This window comes from Lissotriton helveticus, chromosome 10, assembly GCF_964261635.1.
Source record: "Lissotriton helveticus chromosome 10, aLisHel1.1, whole genome shotgun sequence".
Taxonomy (NCBI): Eukaryota; Metazoa; Chordata; class Amphibia; order Caudata; family Salamandridae; genus Lissotriton; species Lissotriton helveticus.
In genome coordinates this window covers 1,012,551,535-1,012,574,161 of record NC_136071.1, presented here as the reverse complement: position 1 = coordinate 1,012,574,161, position 22,627 = coordinate 1,012,551,535, and the positions used below count along the sequence as shown (strand labels likewise).

The 22,627-nt window shown below is 45.8% G+C and overlaps 1 protein-coding gene across 1 annotated transcript in view; it reads right to left on the bottom strand.

Annotated features, from left to right (window-relative positions):
• Nucleotides 1-22,627, bottom strand: part of RPA3 (replication protein A3) — a 42,038-nt gene that overhangs the window by 16,649 nt on the left and 2,762 nt on the right. The window contains exon 2 of the mRNA XM_078663709.1: nucleotides 12,470-12,544. Coding sequence (XP_078519835.1) covers nucleotides 12,470-12,544 — 75 coding nt within the window. The remainder of the gene's footprint in view (nucleotides 1-12,469; nucleotides 12,545-22,627) is intronic.

The window sequence follows — 22,627 nt, the reverse complement described above, 5'->3', positions numbered from 1 at the left end:
AATAAAAAGTCTTGATCAGCATCAAAGCCATTGCCTCCACGTCGGTCTCAAGGAACCCCACTCACTTTGCCCCACCCATAATTTGGTTCCTTTTTTACAAAGGATCAAATTTCAATCCCAAGAGGGAAACTGAAATAAGACTTCCCTCAGGACCCTAGTCTTCCTCAACTATTGCCGCTTGTCCTTCAGGCCACAGCCATTCTCTTACTAATCTTATCCAAGTTGAATACGCCTGCACCTATGGGCTGGACGGACCATGCTTTGGTCATATCTGTCCCCCTCGTAGAGCCCTGTAACATAGACACGGTAAAATCGGTCTTTAAAACGGCCCTGGCGTAAGTTGAAGCTTGAGGAGTTTCACGACTTCCTCACCAGTAATCCTCTGGGACTTCTATCTGATTCAGAATCGGACTATGGTTCGTTTTGCGATTGGATAAAATACGGCCTTGATTCTCTGATCCCTGCCAAATGGTTTAAGGGACGATCTTCCGCTACTAGCCCTTGGTACAATGACTCCTTGACTGCGTTAAGGAAAACATAAAAAAGCCAAACAGGAGTGAAGAAGGGACTATGATCCCGATAAAAAGTTATGCTATCTCGCCGCTATCAAGCAGTATCATAAAGCCATCTGTAAAGCTCGCTCCGCGTATTACGCTAGCGAAATCAAGCTGAGTCCTAATCCAGCTAAATGTATCTATAAAATTCTTAATGATCTTAGGTCTAAGAAGGCCACGGTGTCTGCTATATCATCGGCACAACAGTGTGACGATTTAGCCCCCTTTTTTTTTTTTTGTAAAAGTGAGTGCTATCTATCAATCCTTCTCTCCTGCCTCCTCTTACGCCACTTCTGTGTCCCCAGACACTGGACCTCAGCAGACGCTGTCAGCCATCCCACATATTTCTCAGGAGGGGCTCACTCGGTTGAGTGGTATAATCAAAACGGGCTCCCCTGCTGACCCCGAGGCCTTCACAATTCAGAGAATCCTTCCCTATTTTTCAGGCCCCACTCTGCCACATAATCAATACCTTTTTTTCCACTGCCATTGTACCTGCACTTTGGAAACAGGCTTGGACCTAACTCCACTGACGTCGCAGGTGGGGGCCCCCACACCACCCTGCCATTGAAATCCTCCAGGAATGCTATCCAAATGAGCATGTCCTGGCGAACCTCCGCTGACAACCTGGTCCGTTGATTTTTCTCCCTCAGACCCTTCATGGCCTGGGCAATGGAGCGTGAAAAGGGGCGTGCCATGGGTATGACTCAATGCAAAATTAAGTTGACCCACTGTCTGTTGTAACTGCTGCAGTGTCACTTTCTCCTTCATTAAGCATTGTTGCAAAGTCGCTCTGAATTTTGCTATCTTTTCTTGTGGCAACCTGAAGCAGCCCTCCACTGAATCCAATTCAATGCCTAGGAATTCCAAGCACGTGGCCGGCCCCACCGTCTTCCCCTGAGCAAGCGGGACCCCGAAAGCACGCATCAGCACGCAAAAATCCTGCAATGCTTTTGCACACTCCCGTGAGCCCGCTGCCCCAGGAAGAGGAAGTCGTCCAGATAATGCATTACGTGCTGATGTCCCGTGGACTGTCTCAAAACCCATTCTAAGAACGAACTAAAAGCTTCAAAGTATGAACATGATATGGAACAACCCATGGGCATGCATCTGTCCATATAGTACTTCCCCTGGAAGGTGAAACCTAATGCGTGTTGTTCCTCGGGATGGACTGGGAGTAATCTAAAAGCGGATTCAATTGTCCGATTTCGCCATCAATGCCCCATGCCCCAGTGTTCTTAACATCCCTACTGCTTAATCAAATGAGGCATAATTCACGCTGCATATGTCTTCATCAATTGCATTGTTCAATGAGTTGCCCCTGGGTGCTGATAGATTATGGATCAGTCTGAATTCGCCTTTATCTTCCTTTGGGACCACCCCCAGTGGTGAACACACAAAATCTGCTGAAGGGATATCATTAAAGGGGCCCGCTACTCTGCCCAGGCGCAATTCCTTTCCAATTTTTTCTTCCACTACCCCCGGGTTGTGCTTTACTGACAGTTTGTTCCTGCACTGTGGCCTACCCACATAGCCTGCCGCTGGAATCCTGAAGCCATGCGTAAAACCTTCCTGTAGCAACCTGGCAGTGTCATGGTCTGGGTACTCATTTAGCCACGGGATCATCATTGCTATGTCGATGGGGGTGTGGGCGACCTGGATGTGACAAGACCTATTCTGGTCTCCTCCTCCCCCTACCGCTCTGGGGACCTTTTGCCCTGCAATTGGCTTCAATATGGGATGCCTGCCCACAGCTGGCGCATGTATGTTTAAATCTGCACGTGCCTGGGGCCCTATTACATGCCCCCTTATTAAAATCCCAGCATACCCCCTGTCCTTCCGCGTTGCCCCTGGCCCTGCTGGACGGGTCCACCCCATGACCCGCACGAAAGGGCTGTTGAACCGAGTGCTGGAATGGCTGTTGGAAATGCTGTTGTGGCCTGTTGGGATAACCTTTACTCCAACTACTGGGCCCCCCCGGGAGCCTGCCTCCCTGAAAACTGAGAGTGCCATGATGCGGAGTCCACCTTGTCCCAAGACAACGATTTGTCAAACTCCTTGGCTTTCCTGAAGGCAATATCGTATTCTTTCCATGCCTCCCCATGTTTCTCACTAAACATTATGATCCTACTCTGATAACAGGCCAATTGAGCCTGCATCCCCGGCGTATGTTCAGCAATTACTGCCACAAATACTGAAAATGCCTTCAGCCAGTTGCTGAGGGTCTCCTCCACCCTAAACTTCAACAACTGGGACCGCCACTCACTAGGCAACAACATATCTTTCTGGGTCTTAGCGTGCTCCCACTCTCTGTTATCGATTAACAAGGAAAACACATTGATGAATTTGCGTGCCCAGATGCATTCTTTTACCGACTGTGCCACGTGTTGGGCCAGGTTCTCCCCCCTGGATGGCAGCGAGCCTTCCCCTAAAAGGGGTAAGGCAACTTCCTTACCATTGTCCGGATTCGGTGCCGGCTCCATACTCTTCCCCACGTCACCAGCTGCGTCTGTTAGCGGAGAAATAGGTGTGCTTGGCATGTTATTACCTGCCCTGGCCGCCATAATTCGGGCCACCACTTTCTGCGCTTCTGCCAAGGGGTCCGCAGCCGCCGGTAAAACTCCCCCTATCCCCAACCATGGGACCAGCGCCGCTATCTGTGCCTCCAGTTCTGGGGAACAGGACCTACTCCCGGATTTGCCCCTGCCGGCGGTGTGGCTGGTGCCGGTTCCGCCAGTGTAATAATTGGGGTAGCTGGCACTATCGGTACTGGTACGGGGCTGGCTGGCGCGGGGGCTGCCTCCGGTACCGGTGACCCTTCTCACAATCTGGGGCTATTACGCCCCCTGCCTCCTTTTTTGCCCCTGCCGCGCGCCGGGGGGACCTCCCAATCACCCCTAGGCTTTGGTGGTACTATTCTTCGCTTGGGCCTGCTCCCTGTGCTTGCCTCCAACCGCTCACCCATCTCAGCCACCGTCCTCCCGAGCGCATCCACTCTCCCCACATTTTGTCCATCGCATTAATTCTGCACATCATTGTCTGCAACATGCGTTCCATTTTTGTACCTCTCGCACCCCGTGCAGCCATATCCCAAAGTAAATCAATGCGTGGCTGCCTTCCAGTAAATCCTAAATGCCCTCTATGGACTTCCGATACCCCTGCTAATATTCAGCACCCACCGCTGTAATTAGCGTCCAGTTGGACTCCCGCAACTGTAATTCGCTTAGCCCTGTTCATTTGACCTGCCCTCTTCTTCCTCCTGATTTATGGCGATCCTCCATCTACCCGTGTGCGCCTGTGTGGCCCGTCCTGTCCGCTACCCCTCCCCGCTCTACTCTTCTCCACTTTCCTGCTAATGACCTCTGCCCTCACCTGTCCTAGCCCCCACCCTGTCTATCTGAATTTTCCCTCGTCAATGGAGATCTAGCTATTTTGTTCTGATGCCCGATGGAGCTACCTAGTTTAGCTATAGGGGAGACCGGTCGGGGATTTCCCTACTTGGACGTCACCTACCCAGTCGGTTTTTAGCCAGACTTCCTTGCATCTCTCCTGTCGTCTCTTCCCAAATCCTCCCTCCATTCATTTTTATTTTATTTTATTTTTATTATGTCTCTCCTTCCCCCCCTCTCTCGAAGTATTGAGACTGAACTATTTTGTCTGATGCCCGATGGAGCTACATGGCTTAGCTATAGGGGAGATGGACCGTGGATTCCCTCCTTGGTCGTCACCTACCCAGTCGGTCTTTAGACAGACTTCCTCTTGTCTCTCCTTGTTGTCTTTTCTCTCTTTTCTCTCTTTCCCACCTCCCCAGCCCCCTCTATTGCTTTTCTCTCTCCTTTCTCTCCGCTCCTAATGTATTGCCTATTATTTTTGATGTATTGTGTAATTTTTCATCTTGTCTGATACATTGTTGATCCTCATGTATAGTGCTCTGATACCTTTTGGTCTAGCCAACCTCACTTTCCCTCCTCCCCTCCCTTAGCCCTGTTCATTTGACCTGCCCTCTTCTTCCTCCTGATTTATGGCGATCCTCTATCTACCCGTGTATGCCTGTGTGGCCCGTCTTGTGCGCTACCCCTCCCCCCTACTACTTTCTCGCTCCTCTCTCTCCTCCCCTAATGTATTGCTGACTGTTTGATATAATTTTTTCTTGTTTGATCTTTTCCTATATATTGTTGAACCACATTGTTGCACTTCCTTTCGTCTCTCCTGCAGTCTCCTACCGCATCCGCACTCCATGTATGTCTCACCTTCCCTCCTCTCAATGTATTGAGCCTGAACTATTTTGTCTGACGCCCGATGGAGCTACTTAGTTTAGCTATAGGGGAGATGGGCCGTGGATTCCCTCCTTGGTCGTCACCTACCCAGTCGGTCTTTAGACAGACTTCTTTTCGTCTCTCCTCATTGTCTCGTCCCTAGCTCCTATCCCCTCTCCCCCGAATTCTCTCCCCTTGCCTGCTACTCTGCCTACCCCCTGTCCTTTGTGCCCGTTGACTAAGCACTCCTTCTCCCCTTGTTGGGGAAAGATTCAATATTTATACACTGGAGTCTCAGCGAACCCGCTGAGTGAGTCCATTGCGCCAAGGGAGCCACTCACACTTGAGGCATGGTATGGCACCCCTTGCCAAAGCACTCCCTCTCCCCTTTCTGGGGAAGGATCCAGTATGTAGGTCTTGGGGTCTGAGACCTCTCAGAGAGTCCACTGTGCAAAGGGAGCCTCTCGCAACAGAGATAGGGAAGTGATACCACTTCCCCTGGGATCATAGCTTACTGGACTTTGGACGTTTGCCTTGACTCGTCTACCGGTTTGTGTACCAGTCACCCTTCCCCTCCTCTTCCCATGCTGTGTCTCTCACCCTAACCTCCTCTCTCCCGCCTTCATTATCTGTCTACTTCCCCTGCTCCAACCCCCCTCCCCTGAATCTCTCACCTTGCCTGCTTCTCCCCTTACGTGTTTGTGCTTATTGTTTATCTCGACCTTACCAGTAACTGTGGCCATGCTCTAAGAACTATGTAACCTTCATTATGATGTAACCTGTAACTATTATCTGATGCACATGTAAAGCGCTCTGATACCTCCGGGTCTAGCCAGCGCTATATGAAACTCTTGAAAATAAAATAAAAATAAAATAAAATACGACCCTGGGACAAAAAAGCTTTGTCAGGAAGCAATTAAACGTTACCACAAGGCAATACATCAGGCCCGATCTGCCTTTCAGGCCAATGAGATTAAGGCCAGCAATAATCCAGTCAAAAGCATCTTTAAAATACTCCATGACTTCAAAACTAGGAAAGATCCCGCCACGACATGTATCACGTCTGAACAACAATGTGAGGATCTAGCCTCTTTCTTTGTTTAAAAAGTTGAGACTATCTATAAATCCTTTGCCATTGTCCCGACAGACCTTGCTCCCTCTACTATCCGTCGGCCTACTACTATCCTAGCGGTTATCCCTCCTATGGCCCACGACAAACTCCTTACGTTAAGTAAGAGGGTTAAATCTGGCTCCCCCATCGACCCTATGAAACCGGCCCAATTCAGAGATGCCCTATCTGTGCTATTGCCACTTATATGCCAGATTATAAACTCTTCTTTTAATACAGGAGTGGTGCCCATGTCTTGGAAAACTGCAAGGGTGGTCCCCCTGTTGAAAAAACCTTCTCTGGACCCTACTAAGCTAGAAAACGTCCGCCCCATATCCCTACTACCCTGGGTCGCTAAAATTTCTAAAGCTCATGCGAACAATATTCTCTCTGGACATCTGAGCAACTCTGGCGCCTTAGACCGCACCCAGAACGGGTTCCACCCGGGCCATAGCACCGAGATTGCACTAATAGCAGTATGTGAACATCTACGTACCATCCTGGATGAGGGCCAGACTGCGGCGCTCATCCTGCTCGAGCTCAGCACGGCGTTTGATACGGTCTCCCATAAGATTCTCTTGCGCCGCTAGGAGGAGGTGGGGGCGATGGGGCCGGCCCTGGAGTGGTTCCATTCTTTCCTTTCTGACCGAGCATTCCAGGTCATGGCCCCCCCCCCCCTTCCTCTCCCATGCTCATGCCATCAAGCAGGGGGTTCCTCAGGGCTCAACTTTAAGCCCAGTCCTGTTTAACCTCTGTTCGACCTTTAGCGGCGGTAGCAAGAGACCATGGTTAGTCCATGATTTCGTACGCTGGCGATACTCAGCTGGTGGTGGCCCTCTCTGAAGATCACTCGGGCTGCCGCACAGTTCCAGGCTGGTCTTGCAGCAGATGACCACGAACTGCTTGCAACTCAATGCTAACAAATCAGAGGTGCTACTGGTGGGGAAAGATAAGGGACTATGGAGCAAACACTGGTGGCCTAATTCCATGGGTGGTGCCCCCACTCCTAAGTCGGCTGTAAAAAACCTGGGGGGTCTGGTTTGATATCAAGCTGGATTTTCAAGAGCCTACCAAGAAGATCGCTGGTTCCTGCTTCGGTCTTCTCCGAGGCCTTCGACCTATACTTGGTTTCTTTGACCCTCCCACCCGCCAGCAGATAGTCCAAGCTACTATCTTGTCCAGGCTGGACTATGCTACCTCACTTCTATTGGGAGCCAACAAGTCGGAAGTCACGCGCCTCTCAAGAGTGCAGAACGCAGCGGCTCGTGTCCTCCTGTGGCTCCCTAGAACGTGCTCTGCGACAGATGCTTTGTGGCGGCTGCACTGGCTGCCTGTGCCTCGGAGGATTCAGGTTAAGGCCATATGTTTAACCTTCAAAATTATAAAAGAAATCCTCCTCTGAGATACTGTCCAACCTACTGATCCCCCTACGTACCTACTCGCCAGCTACGTTCAGCCGAGCACTGCCTTGTCACGGTGCCCCGGGTGAAGCGTCAGAGCTTGGGGGGTGGGGGTGTCCTTTCGCTACCTTGCTGCCAAATTATGGAACTCTATTCCTGTGCAGATCCGCCGCTTAGACTGCCTTCTGTCCTTCCGTAAAGCTATTAAAACTTTTCTATTTCCCAGGGCCTAGCCTCTGCTCTTAGGGCCTAGCTTCTGCACGCTGTTGGCATGACCTAAAGCGCCGGGACGCCCCTTCACTGAGGCATCTGTAGCGCTATATAAAATTTCCAAATAAATAAATATGCCGATGACACGCAGCCGATTGTCACCTTGGCTGACGGATCTTCCCCTAATGCCTCCAGGTTTAGAGATAGGATGGCGGCTGTGGCTCAATGGATGGCCTCCAATTGTTTGCAACTCAATGCCAACAAAACCAAGGTTTTGTTGGTTGGGAAGAATACTAGTCTATGGAGCGAGCAGTGGTGGCCAACGGTTTTGGGTGTAATCCCCACATCTAAGACGTTGACAAAAATCTTGGGGTGTGGATGGACTCATCCTTTAGTTTTAAAGACCATACTAGAAAAGTCACCGGCACTTGTTTCGGCCAGCTGCAGGGTCTTAAGCCCATTCTGAAATTCTTTTACCCCACTACACGTCAGCTGGTCATACAGGCTACCATCCTTTCTCGCCTCGATTATGCCAGCTCTCTTTTACTTGGGGCAAATAAGGCCGAGATATGTCTGATGTAACGTGTCCAAAATGCCGCTGCCCGAGCTCTGGTAGGCCTTCCGAGTGTTTGTTCAGCTGGCTGCATTGGATTCCCAAGGAGAAACAGATTCAATTTAAGGCACTTTGCCTATCCTTCAAGACTGTGAAATTTGCTAGTCCCAGCCTGTTGAGCAACTTGCTCACTTTGTATGTTCCGACGCACAGGCTGTGGTCGGCAGGGTAGCAGTTGGTTGCGGTTCCGCGGATTAAGCGCAGCCGTGCGGGAGGTCGTTCCTTTCGCTATCTGGCAGCCAGGCTGTGGAATTCTTTGCCGGAACAGATCCGTGGTATGCACTGTGTTCTTGCTTTTAGGAAAGCTGTTAAAACTTTCCTTTTTCCTTTAGCCTAACTTGGGTACTTCTGACAGCTACTATGGTTTTCTGATCACTGTGCATTTCACACTTCTTAGCTGCAAGCGCCGGACGCCCCTTTGCTGGGGCAGCTGCGCGCTATGCGAGCCGCATTAACATAACATAACATGACCAACCTCTGCCTACAGAGGTGGATCCTAAGGCATTTCAGACGGTCATGTAAACGCAATGCCAAAACTGCATCTGGATCCCAGTGAATTACCACCCACTTCTCTTCTTCCACCAGCCACCAAAGTTAGTAAATATTTCCTAGAAAGATAGCTTTGCAAATCTTTTGAAGCAATGCAGGGCCAGGATAAATATAAAGTCAGCTGGACTGGGCATTGAACTGGTGATTGCCATAATAGACGAGCTCGGATAAGCCTCTAACATCATCGATGTAAACATATTCATGCTTCTAGTCTTCACCATGTTTCACACTGTTTACCTCTGGGATTGTCTGTCTTTGCCAAGCGAATCTTTATACATCTCATTAGAAAGTCCAGTTCCTACTTTTATACATCAGTAGAGCAGATCCAGTGTCAGTCAAGTAGGGCTTTCTGCAGACTCTGCGTGGGCCCCTGAACTTAGACGAACCCCCAGGCCTGCTGATTTTGAGGACAGCAACTTCGGTTAAAAAAGCAACTGGCAGACTTAACCCTGGTAACACTATTTTGGAGATCTCTTGGGATTCTCCAATCTCTCTCCCCTCTATCCAGAAATACTGATGAATTCTTCTGGACTCCATAATCCTTTTGCCAGTACTCACAAGAGACATTTCTTAGTGACAGAGTTGGATGCATTGGTGTGGCAAACCGATTCCCCTGGGTACAAAATGTATGCATGTTAGATTTTTTGCTTTCAATACTGGAGGGCGTCACAGATGGCTCTCTGTGGGTCACTTTCTGTTGGCTACCAGTCACTCCCTACCTCTTTATTCCAGTCTTGCAGGTTCTCCTTCATTCTTGCTTTCTACCTTTTTCTTCCTGCTTTCCCCATTTTTGTTTTTTTCTTTCTTGCTTGCTTTGGATCAATGTCTGTTGAGGAAACGAGTGCTGGGCCCCAAAAACAAGTGCTGTTGAGCCCTACATGGAACCACTGGCTTAAATTAAGCACTACCTAAACCCCTCTCAATTTTTGAAGACACTGCATATAGCCTCTCCTGTCAGAAGTACCACATGATGGAGTACTACATTGGAGGAATCTTTCTTGATCAAAGAATTTGTGACTGGAAAATCAAGTGGGTCAGAAGCGCTCACTTTTATAAAAGGTAAAGCAGAGAGTGAATGTTCATGCTCTGTTTGCACTCTCAGAAGCAGTTTGGTTTGGCACTTTCATTTAGAGTGATGCTCCACATGCATGGTCACCTTCAGTTTGCAGCACCCACAACAGAGGCAAAAAGAGGCCATGAGCATTTTGTATCTGCTTATCAACTTGGACATCAATCAAGATGAGAGACAAAAGGCTGGCATCACGTAAAGGACCCTTCACACTCTGAACAACAGGGACTGCCGTCCCACACCCTCAACCTCACTGTCGTCCAAATGGCAGTGCTCAAGACGACTAAGTAGCCCCTCAGCAAACAGATCCTAAAAAGAGCCCGGTCTCCATTTGCCCCCGCTTCGGTGTCTAGGTCTCCTCCTTCCGGCTTAAGTAGTCAGCAATACACTTCCATAGTCTAGAAAAACAACCTCACCATCATCTTCTGCACTAGCAGGCATGGGTCTTCCAAATGGAACTCTCAGGCCTTAATTACTCTGGCTCACTTGTATACACAATGCACAATGGACCATAAAGGCTACAATGCAGAAAACGATGGATTTAGGCCCAGATCTCTGTACTGGGGTAAATGTATGACATTGTTCTGCATTCTATCCATCACCTGTTTTTGCATTTGTCACCCCGAGTGGGACGGGTATGCTTAGACGTGAGTCCCGTGCTCTCCATGCCACTGGAATCAAGCTATCTGGGCTGATGAGGGCTGAAAGCCCAAAACGGGTCCTTGTTTCCAGTCCAGGGAGGACCTGGCTTGGCAGTTCGGGCTGGACTGTTCCCATGGGGCACAGGGTCAAGACTGATTTGCATATGGCTGGGTTCAAACTGGAATGGCATGGAGAGCAAAAAAAACGATGGATTTATGCCCAGATCTCTGTACTGGGGTGAATGTATGACATTGTTCTGCATTCTGTCCATCACCTGTTTTTACAATGCATCTATGACATTGACTGTGATGTTAGAACTAAGACCTGGGTTAGCACATAGAAGCAGAACTTTACATGTGTATGCTAGTAGGCCTTCACTCCAGTGATTCGTTAAAAAAAGTCTGGTGACAACTACGGAGCCAAAAAAACATAGTACACTGCCACCACTGTTCTACATGTAAAACCCATAACACTGTCAGTTAAATGAGAGCACACTTGATGTACCCTTACAGGTACAGGATCTCACTCAGGTCAAAGTATAGAGTAGGCCTTCGTGCACACACTAGCTTGGCGCAAGGTTGGGTCAAAATAAAATAACAGGATACTAGATAGTTATATTTATGCACTCAGGGCAGGAGAGATGACTTTGTGCAACAGAGGGCCTTTTTCGACCACTCTCAGTAATTGGCACGTGAGAATCATTACAAGAAGATGGAAGTTAATTTGTGTAGATGATGAACACCAAATGAATGGCAATTTGGAACCAATAAGATTTCCAGGAAAAGTAAAAGATATGTTGAACAAAACAAGTACAAAAACAGTGTCTGAATTGTTCCAATTGTAATAATGTAACTTGAGGAGAATACTGAACACATCCCAGGGCAGGACAGAAAATCTAATTGGATGAAAGTCAAGTTATGAAAATATGTACAGAGTGCATCCTATAAAACAACAACATGGGCTGTAAGCAAGCTGAATGCAGATAACGGTGTAACTATACACACATAGAAAAGCAATGTAAAGACTGGAAATGAGAAACCATCATTAGAGGTGCATCTTCAGGCCCTAAATAAAAGCAAATTGCATCAGCTTTGTTTTATGGTGTGGATACTGGTAGAAGAACCATAAAGAGGAGTTAACCAAAATAGAAAAAAATGGAAGGCAGAGGCAAATGTGATGACAAAATTAGGTATGAAATATCACCGAAGGGTTGAATACCAGTTTTATCTATGAATGAATTTTCGTAATGTACAGTGACTGAGTCATGGGACTAAGATGAGAAAGGAAGAAGACTATTGATGTGGTAAGTTGGTGTTTCAGAAGGAGCCTTGAACATAATAGGTACTTCAAATGCATCACAGCTGCATACAAATAGTTAAGACTAAGGCAGAGGTTAGTGAGTTTGTGAGGGAGCATTTATAAAGCAAAAGAGCATAGTGGGAATATGGTTAGAATGACGATTAAGACACAAACTCCAGGACAGCAGTTTCAAAAGATCTCAGGTTTTACGATTCATTGGAAACGAAACAATTTGATATGATTCATTGATTCTGGTTACTTTCTTTGCAGTAGGACAGATTTTTTTATACAGTTACTGAAACTTTTTTTTTTTTTTTAATGTCAGATCACGCAATCTCGATGAAACAGCTTTATGGAGTAAGCAAGTAGAGCATTGAGTATTTGACAAAATAATTTTGCCTTGAGGACAAATGGATTATAACTCAAATTACTTTAAAGCATAAATAAGAATGTCCAGTAACATTTTGATAATCGTGAATTTAAAAAAAAGAGATAGATAGCAATAGAGTGAGCTCCCTGTACTTCTGTGAAAATTTGCTAAGCTTTTATTGTGACATCTTTTGTTTAACTGTCAAGACACCATAGATCAATCGAGTTCCATGTGTTGTACAAACGTGAATGTCAGCATACTTCAGGTAAAAAACAGACTTTAAAATATTTTTGGATCAAGGGTGACTTTTAAAGAAACAGCCCACTAACAGATGATAGTTTCCCATATCCTGTATGGTGTACAATCATACATCTCCACTCATTCTATAACACCACCTACCGGTTCTGCCAGCTCAACTGTTGTATTTTTTCCTTGTCCATCTGATAGGACAAATGAAGATCCACTGGGGTGAACCTAGTGGGAAGTAGGAAAAATAAACAGATAAATCTCAATTAATGTTTCATTACTAATTTCGTTGTTTTTTTTAAAAGACAAACATGTCCTGCAAACGTAAATATATGTTAAACAATATTCATGCAAACTCAAGGAATTAAATTCAACAAGGTAAGTAAGGTGAAGACCTAAAAGGATAAAAGGGAGCAAGACAATGTTCAAAATACTGACGGGCCATATGTCCTCCTAGCTAAAGATAGGACTAACAAACAATATAGCTGATCTGGTTACAACAATGGTCAAGCGCCTGTACAGTGATGGTGCAATCAAACCATGTGGGTTTTCGACAAGTTATGACAGTCTTACATTAAAGGATGTTTTCACCCCAAATTGATTTAAGAAAGGGAAGGAGGGAGGAAGATTGCCTGAGAAAATCAACAGCTAATTGCCAGAGGGTAAACTAAGAGGATACACTATGCTAATCATCCTTATAGATGATGTTGGTAAATGTATGAAAATGATTTGTACAAAAGCAAAGGAATATAGACATTGTTAGATAATCAGCTAAAAAAGTAGCACATGTATACAAAATGTCATTGTATCAAGCGCTCTCAAATTTGGTTTGAGAATACACACAGGATCCTAGTTCTATTTGACAACGCAAATTCTTAAAATCCTATGACAACATTTTGCATTTCAGATGTGCACCATACAATCAGAGCATTCTTCAGACCTTAGAAAATGCTTTGCCTAGAAAGATTGATTACTGTGGCAAATCATTATGACCCAATTTGAACTAGTACTTTCCATTGTATTAATACTGGTCTCTTCCCAACTAAAACAAAAGCAATCACTTGGACAAAAATCTAAACTGTGCAATCTTTGCAGCTCAATAGATTACATGAGCTGCTCAGAGGGTTGATGTGTCTGCTTCGTAAGTCTGAATAAACAGGATGGAATACCAGGGAAGATTCAGCCTTTCATCCATTTGAGGTTAACAAAACAAGCGCCACTGAATTGGGAAAACTGTAGCATATTTACATCACTTTCAAACCCTAAATGTGTGGCAGACACTGCTCATTGAAGAACATCTTCATCCGTTGTAACTAATACCCACACAGCAGATAACAGTGTAACAGTATTAGGCGTACTGTTTTTATAAAATTATATATATTTAGGATATTCAGTATAAAGTACATCAGATTCAGAGACATATTGTACGTAATAAACAAATACAAAATCAATAAAACACTGACGCCCCAAAAAGAAACATTAGTTGAAGGGTCTTAAGGAAGCCCAAAATCCTCATAACCATATATGTTTTGTAATTCCACGGTCCTATGAGGTTATTCTCCTTCGTTTCAGCAATGGAGTGGACTGATGCACCAATTAGTGTGGTAAATGGAGCAGATCATAATGGGTCGAGGCCTAGTGCCTATAAGCTGTTCTGCTGTATGTCCCATGTGTCCTCCTCTATTGTAGCGATGGGTCAATAAAGTGCCTCATAAGTGTCCCAAGATGCCAGACACAGCCTATAACAGGATAAAGAAAAAGTGCAGAAGTCTTATATAGAGGAGGACACGTGGGTCATACAGCAGGTCCACTTACAGGAACTAAACCTCGACCCATTATGATCATCTTGGGAATTATGTCCCCACTCTTAAGGGTACCCTGTTATCTAGCGTCAGTCCTGTTCCCTGCTCCTCAGAACTAATGGGAGGGGAAGGGGGGGGGGGGGGGGAGAGGAGGGGGTTTACACACGATGGATCACTACTACAGCCAGGCACTAGTCTCTTCATCAGTACCCTCCTATTTGGGCACTGATAACTAAACTGAAGGGCACTTCTGGGTCTATCGGACTCAACCCACCCCCCAGGCTGGAGTTTTCCCTTCCATATGCTAGGGCGTGGCAGCACTAGTACCAGGCAGCTCTGCCACCCTGTCTAACAGAAAACTGTTGGTTTTGCCTTCCCACATTTGTTTGGGAGATCTCATCCACTCTGCCTGTCACCTCCTTTGGACACGCACCTCAATTCAGGAATGGGTCCCTCCACTTTAGGGCATTTCAGGGTTCATCAAACCCAATTCCCTCCAAGTCTGGAGTTTACCTCTCTGGGCACCAGTGGTTTAAGGGTGGTCTGTACATTCACAACAGACAGGAATGCCAGAAGACGTGAACCGTGACAAAGCATGTAATATTCAGTGTTGGCGATAGTAAGTGAATCGATCATACTTTAGGTTCTGGATTCATTTTTTCTCCCCTAGCTATTTACAAAGAAGCTGCAACTATTAATTTTAATTTCATGAATTTATCCTTGAATTTATTATTGTATGCTGCAATACTATTCAACCATGTATACACCTTATTTCAATATTTGATTTGTATACCACAACACAACAATATCGCCAACACTTTACTTGGTTAGTTACCTTGAAGGTCCCTTGTCTATGTGTAGCCCACAGTCATTTATGTGCACTGTATTGGTGAGGAATTCTAATGTGATCAAGACTGCTGGGCAGTGGCTAGTTTTATTGCAGATTTAGAGTCGTTTCAGATGACTCAGATGGTCGCACAACCCACTCATACAGGGGGGCACACTCTTGACCCATTTTTCACCAACTTGACAGAAGCCTGCATCTCTAGCCTTACACCGCTGGCATGGACTTGATACAGATCCAGTGCCCCGTACCCGTTATGCAGCCCAAACCAGTGGCCTGTCCAACCCCTAGACGGCGGTGGAATAAACTAAAGTTGGACGAGTTTTACCATCTTTTATCGTCCAACCCATTAGACATAACTGGTACGATAGATCAAGGATATGACGGCTTCTGTAATTGGGTGATTAGGGCATTGGATTCCCTTATCCCCACAGTTTGGTGTAAATTTGGGGCCAGGAATACTAGCCCGTGGTACGACGATGCGCTGCGGGTACTTAAGACCTCCTGTAGGCGTGCAGAGCGGGCATGGCGTAAAACCTACAACAACCAGGAGAAGGCCATGTACCAAGCCACTGTTAAACTCTACCATCGAGCAGTGTGTAGAACCCGCGCTGCTTTTTACGCCTCACAATTTCGGACTAACACCAATCCCTCAAAAACTATCTTCAAGGTGTTGAAAGATCTTACCACTAAAAAGGTGACTGCTATTTTCCAGAGCTCTGTGGAGCACTGTGAAATTCTGGCGGATTTTTTCGTGGAGAAGGTGAACGCTATCTATCGGGCTTTTCCGCCGGCCAGTTCACCGGCAGATTCACCTCTTAAACCCTTGACTGTAGAGGAATTGCACTCTTTTCCGACTTTAACAACTGAAAGCCTTGGTAAACTGGCTTGCCAAGTGAGGTCAGGGTCCCCAGCAGAACCGCTCCGCCCGGATGTGTTCAAGGATCTGGCGGTGCATGACATCTCACCGTTATGTTCCTTGATAAATGCATCGCTAACATCTGGTGTAGTTCCACTCAAGTGGAAACAGGCAATGGTGCGGCCCATTCTCAAGAAACCAAGCCTGGACGGGAGTAAGCCCGAAAACTATCGGCCAATTTCTCTGCTGCCGTGGCCTGCCAAGGTGACTGAGGCGCATGTCAACGCGGTCCTCTCGGAACATCTTCTCCAAGCCGATATCTTCGATACGACGCAGAATGGATTTCGAGCAGGCCATAGCACGGAGACGGCTCTGCTGTATATGGTAGAGCATTTGCGCTCCGTGCTTGATGCGGGTCAAACGGCGGCGCTGGTGCTATTAGATCTGAGCGCCGCCTTCGACACCGTATCACACCCCATCCTTCTGCGTCGATTAGAGGAGGCTGGTGTCACGGGTACCGCTCTCCAATGGTTCCGGTCTTTCCTAGCTAATCGGACCTTTAGCGTGACCGTCCCTCCACATCAGTCCAAACCCCATCTGCTGGATCTGGGGGTCCCCCAAGGCTCCTCGCTGAGTCCTACGTTGTTCAATCTATACGTAAGGCCGCTGGCTGAGGTTGTTCGTCAATGGGGTATGACAATGGTGTCATACGCCGATGACACCCAGCTAGCGGTCACGATCAGCGGGGATGCCGATGTGGATGCACCTAGATTCCAACAAGGACTGAGGGCGGTCGCTGGCTGGATGACGTCCAACTGTCTCCAGCTGAACGCCAGTAAGACAGAGGTCATGATTTTTGGGAAGCAACCGGAACTTTGGGGTAGCAGATGGTGGCCAGGGGATTTGGGTCCTACACCTATCCCAGTCTCCGAGCTTAAAAACCTCGGAGTATGGTTGGATCCCTCCCTTACGTTTGTATGTCACACTAAACGTACGGCGGCCTGTTGCTTCGGCATCCTACGAGGCCTTCGCCCAGTGCTTAAGTTTTTTGATGCCGCCACCCGGCAACTCGTGATCCAAGCCACTGTCATCTCTAGGCTGGATTACGCGAGTTCTTTATTCGCTGGCTTAAACCAAGCAGAAATTGGTTGTTTGCAGCGGATTCAGAATGCCGCTGCGAGAGCGGTAGTAGGACTACCTAGATCTTGTCCTACCTCTAGCACCCTGCGATCGTTGCATTGGCTACCGGTGGCTCAGCGGATCCAATTTAAGGTCCTCTGTGTCGCCTACAAAATACTTAAGGGATCCCCGGCCAGGATCCTATCCAAGCTTCTGGTTCATTACACCCCTGCTCGATCTTTAAGATCCGCTGATTTGGAACTCGCGGTTGTCCCCCGTGTTAAGCGCAGCAGAGCCGGCGGACGTTCTTTTCAAGTCCGCGCTGCTATGTTGTGGAACTCTCTCCCCCCGGCGATTCGTGCCTCTAGGGACTTGCTCTCCTTCCGCCGAGCTGTGAAAACTTTCCTGTTCCTTTAGTCCACTTCCACTACTGTTTTTATTTGTTGTGTTGTGCTGCTACCTTGTCGCAGCGCCAGGACGCTCCTTCGCTGGAGCAGCTGTGCGCCTAATAAAAGTGCATAACATAACATAACATAACATAACAGTCGAAACATGTAATGAGAAGATAAATTAAACATACTGTTGCTGCAACTTTTACTGTGTCCTTAGAGTGAGCTTTACATGTTACACTTTGAAGATTAATTTCCGGCGTGCTCCATCGGCACGTGCACCACCTCTCTGGTCCTGAAAGGAGCCCTTCTTGCTGTGGAATATTATATACACATACATACATACATACATACACCCAGCGTTCTAGAGCACTCAGGCAATACCGCAACTCAGAGGGTCACAACGTGTGAAACCTGAGTGCCCCCGAAGTATGGTGACAGAAGGAAATGAAGTGCTCTTCGTCCTGATGACAGAGGTACTTTCGGAGCAGGTGCCACAAAAGGCTGCTGCCCGGTGGTGAGGCGCAATGATACAAAAAATACTGAAATCAGTGAGAACTGAAATAGATTTTTTTTTTAAAGGTCATAATTACAACTTGAAACGGATTGCTGGTTTTAATAATAACGGCGTATTTTGCACAGTGAGTTTCTTACTTTTGCAAACATTGAACCTACTGAAGGCGATTCAGATACTCACCCTTCCTAGGACCACAGCTACCATCATGCTCTGAGCATTACCTGTGAGCCACACCCATTGAGGGCGTTTTTTCAATAAATGAAAGTATTGGAAATGAAAAGGTGAGCCCTCTTTGTTTGTATGCAACAGCCCATGATTAAGAGGCGTAGATGGCCTCGAAACGAGTCGGGCATGGGATTAATGAAGGGAGACCTGATAAGCAAGCAGCTGCGAGGCTAATAAACCAGATGGTGAGAGCAGCGTTGTGTGCCCTCTGTAAGCATAAGGGCATTTGATATTGACATTTACGCACGGCAGTCCTGGTCGTGGCAGAGGGGCACCACTTCCTGAAGGCTGTGAGAGCTGACAATGGGAAGGCTTCGGAAAGAAACGGTTTCCTTCTGAAAAGAATGCTGCTCTGCAATTTAACTCTGCCTGCTTTCAGAAACCCCATCCTACTCAAGGAAATAATTGTGCAAATCGGACATTCAAACATTGAACCTACTGAAGGCGATTCAGATACTCACCCTTCCTAGGACCACATCTACCATCATGCTCTGAGCATTACCTGTGAGCCACGCCCATTGAGGGCGTTTTTTCAATAAATGAAAGTATTGGAAATGAAAAGGTGAGCCCTCTTTGTTTGTATGCAACAGCCCATGATTAAGAGGCGTAGATGGCCTCAAAACGCGTCGGGCATGGGATTAATGAAGGGAGACCTGATAAGCAAGCAGCTGCAAGGCTAATAAACCGGATGGTGAGAGCAGCGTTGTGTGCCCTCTGTAAGCATAAGGGCATTTGATATATATATATATCCCGGGTCACACAGGCGGGTTCTTATACGCGATGGTACTCGCGTTTCCATCAAGGCTCAGGCTTCGTCCCCCAATCCATGGAACAAAGTACAGCACTCCGAGGGTAAAGGTAGGATAATTTTATTTCGCCGTTAGCGGTGTGAACAGACGCGTTTCGGACAACAGTCCTTCGTCAGTGTTTACCCCTAACGCTGTAAAGCGGCTGCTTATAAATGCATCATCATCTCATATTATCAACAGCGATGACGGCTGGAAAATTCACCTGCTTCGCTCCCAGCTATGCAAACTGGTTCGTAGGCTGGTGGGAAGAGCGGGTGACCAGGAGCTGTGTGGTTGGACAACACAAGGGGGAAACAGTATGTTGGCACCGATACATCGACGATTTATTTATCGTCTGGCACGGTGAGACAGACAGAGGAATACATCAGGTTACTCAACAACAACAACCTTAACCTGCACTTCTCAGGTTCAATTAGTCCGGTGGCAGCGGAGTACTTGGACCTGAGGGTGTTTGTCGAAGGAGACCGCCTTCACACTGCACTGTATAGAAAGGAGACTGCTGGCAATTCAACACTCTTTGCCAGCAGTAGTCATCCACCCCAACTTGTAAGAAGCATTCCTTACGGGGAACTTTTGAGGCTCGGAAGGAATTGTTCAAGGGACTCAGATTTCGAGGCGGCTGCCTCGGATTGATCAAAGCGCTTTGCAACAAGGGGCTATGTCGAGGAAATACTACAGAACACATTGAGGAGGGAGAAAAAAATCCAGAGAGGGACCTAACTCACCGCTAAAACTCATGGGAGTGGTCGTGAGAAGGATGTAGCTATGAACGAGGGGAAATTCAGGTTGACTACCCCCTACTCATCAGGTGCAAATGATTTTAGAGTAAATAAGAAAGGGACCCCCTGCGACTAGATACAAGTTCCTAGGACAGGGCACAATATTATTCAAAATAGTAATACCTAGGCAACTGAAGGGTCCTGTTAGGTAATCAGGTACATAAAGACAGAATTGATAAGAACACAGACTTGCTGTTGAGTGAGGCAGTGTACAGCCCAAAGGATTCAGTGATGCAATATCATAAAACAAATTTGACCAAATATCATAAAACAATCTATAGACATAGTTTAAAAATTATTACACAAAGCGAATGCACAGTCAATTTCGTATACAGAGTAATTACGTAAAGATACACATATTTATCACAATAAAAATGATTTACGCAAAATAAAATAATGCTTTTATATACATCCAATGAACAGACCAGAACAAACAAGTGATGAATAGAAATGTCTCTACGCGCGTTTCGGCGTATTCGCACGCCTTCTTCGGGAGACCACTTGATATTTCTGGAAATGAGGAAGGATAATGAACCAATTCATTTCATTTGAGTCTCTTCCTTTATCCTCTTCGGGAGACCACTTGATATTTCTGGAAATGAGGAAGGATAATGAACCAGTTCATTTCATTTGAGTCTCTTCCTTTATCCTCTTAGTGAGAGCTAATTACTAAAGTGTACAGCTGTTTTTTTATATGATCTTATGTTCATTATCCTTCCTCATTTCCAGAAATATCAAGTGGTCTCCCGAAGAAGGCGTGCGAATACGCCGAAACGCGCGTAGACACATTTCTATTCATCACTTGTTTGTTCATTGGATGTATATAAAAGCATTATTTTATTTTGCGTAAATCATTTTTATTGTGATAAATATGTGTATCTTTACGTAATTACTCTGTATACGAAATAGACTGTGCATTCGCTTTGTGTAATAATTTTTAAACTATGTCTATAGATTGTTTTATGATATTTGGTCAATAAATTTGTTTTATATGATATTGCATCACTGAATCCTTTGGGCTGTACACTGCCTCACTCAACAGCAAGTCTGTGTTCTTATCAATTCTGTCTTTATGTACCTGATTACCTAACAGGACCCTTCAGTTGCCTAGGTATTACTATTTTGAATAAGCAAATGATTTTAGAGCCATGTTGAAAAAGAACTGGCATATTTTGCAAACCGACAGTATATTGAAGGAAGATCTGCCGGCATATCCATTGTTGACCTTCAGTAAAGCTAGGTCCATAGGAGACATGTTAAGTCAATAGTCATCTGGAAAAAACCTATACCTAAAGTGAATACCCTCAAAGAGATGAAAGGGTTTTTTCCCTGTGGGCGCTGCAAGGCCTGTGCCGGTAGCAAAAGAGTTTTCTCTTACCTTATACCAGACACAGGGAGAACAATGACCATCAAAAAGTTCATCACTTGTAGCTCACAATTTGTAGTTTACTGTTTGCTCTGCCCCTGCGGCTCCCGCTACATCGGCAGCACAATCAAGGAACTCAAACTGAGGATATTAGAACATCAGCGGGCCATAGAAAAGGCGGATCCTACCTACCCGGTGGCCCGGCATTTTGCCGAGGTACACGGCAGGGATCGAGATAAACTTCTGTTTTTTGGGTTGGATATTGTCCCACCCAATGTCAGAGGAGGCGATCGCCTGAGAAGACTCGAGGTTGGAGTCTAGGTATATTCTAGATCTCTCCAGTAAACATCCAAATGGGCTTAATAGTGGAGAAGAAATGGCGTTCCATCTAGGAAAGTGATGTTACACTCTTCTATATACGTCCTAGATATGTACACCATCTTTGCAGGGATTCTCCACATATATGAAGTGATGGTCCAGAGTCAACTTGGTATCTATGAGACTAACGAATCTTTATAATTACTCCTGAGAGGAACATATATGAAATGATGCGTTTTGATATGTATAGATAATCTTTGATACACACAGTTATCCCTTTGGTATTTTCTCCTGTTTGACTTGTATTCACTCATTCATTTATTATTTTTTCGGTTGTCATCAAGTTGGCGTAAAACACTGAAGTCATGCTGTTACTGTTACAAAAATTGGATCTCAGAAATGATATATCTTTTCAAAACTGAATGGATTGCATTTATTGACCCAATCGATTACATGTATCAGTAATGTATTTTGCAACTGCCCTTGCGATTTGATCAGTTGAAATGTTGAATTTTGATGAATTAGGATATATAATTCTTTTTGCGGTATATTCTTACGGTATCACAATCATGATGGGACAATGTTGACATAGGACATTAGCCAATCCACGGCTTTATTTTTTTTTCGATAAATTGAGACATTTGTGATGAATAATATCTAACCCGTAAACCATGAGCATGTGGTCCCAAACTGGGGAAAGAGAGTCTTTTACATATGTAATTTGGCTTAAGAAACACTCAAATATGGCGCTCGTGGTGTGATTCGAGGGATAAGTCCTATGTCTGTTTCCGTGATTTATTAAAACTTTATTTAACATGCTGACTGTCTATTGTAAGCGACACACAGATGAAGGCAGTACGCCGAAACGCGTTTGTTTGAATAAACCTTTGCGTGGTTTTGACATCCCTCCTTGAGTGCTGTGTCTTTTCTGCAAAGAGAAGAAAAGTTGGCGTAGAGCCATTATTCATTGAGAGAAACATGCACTTATTCTAAATTTGCAGTTATTGACTGTATCTCCCCCAATGTAAGAGGAGGTAATAGACTTTTGGAACTTAGAAAATTGGAGTCCAAATTTATTATCAGATTTAACACCATGGTGCCCCAGGGGTTAAATATGGACGAAGAACTGTCGGTACATTTACATTAACAAATTGTATGATTAATTGAAATAATCTTGCTGCTGTAAATCTCTGATTGCTGTTTTTAGAATTGTGTGTGTTTTCTTCATATACCACTTTTTGGCTATGAAGATTTTAACAAGACTTTGCCTTTATCATCTTGTTT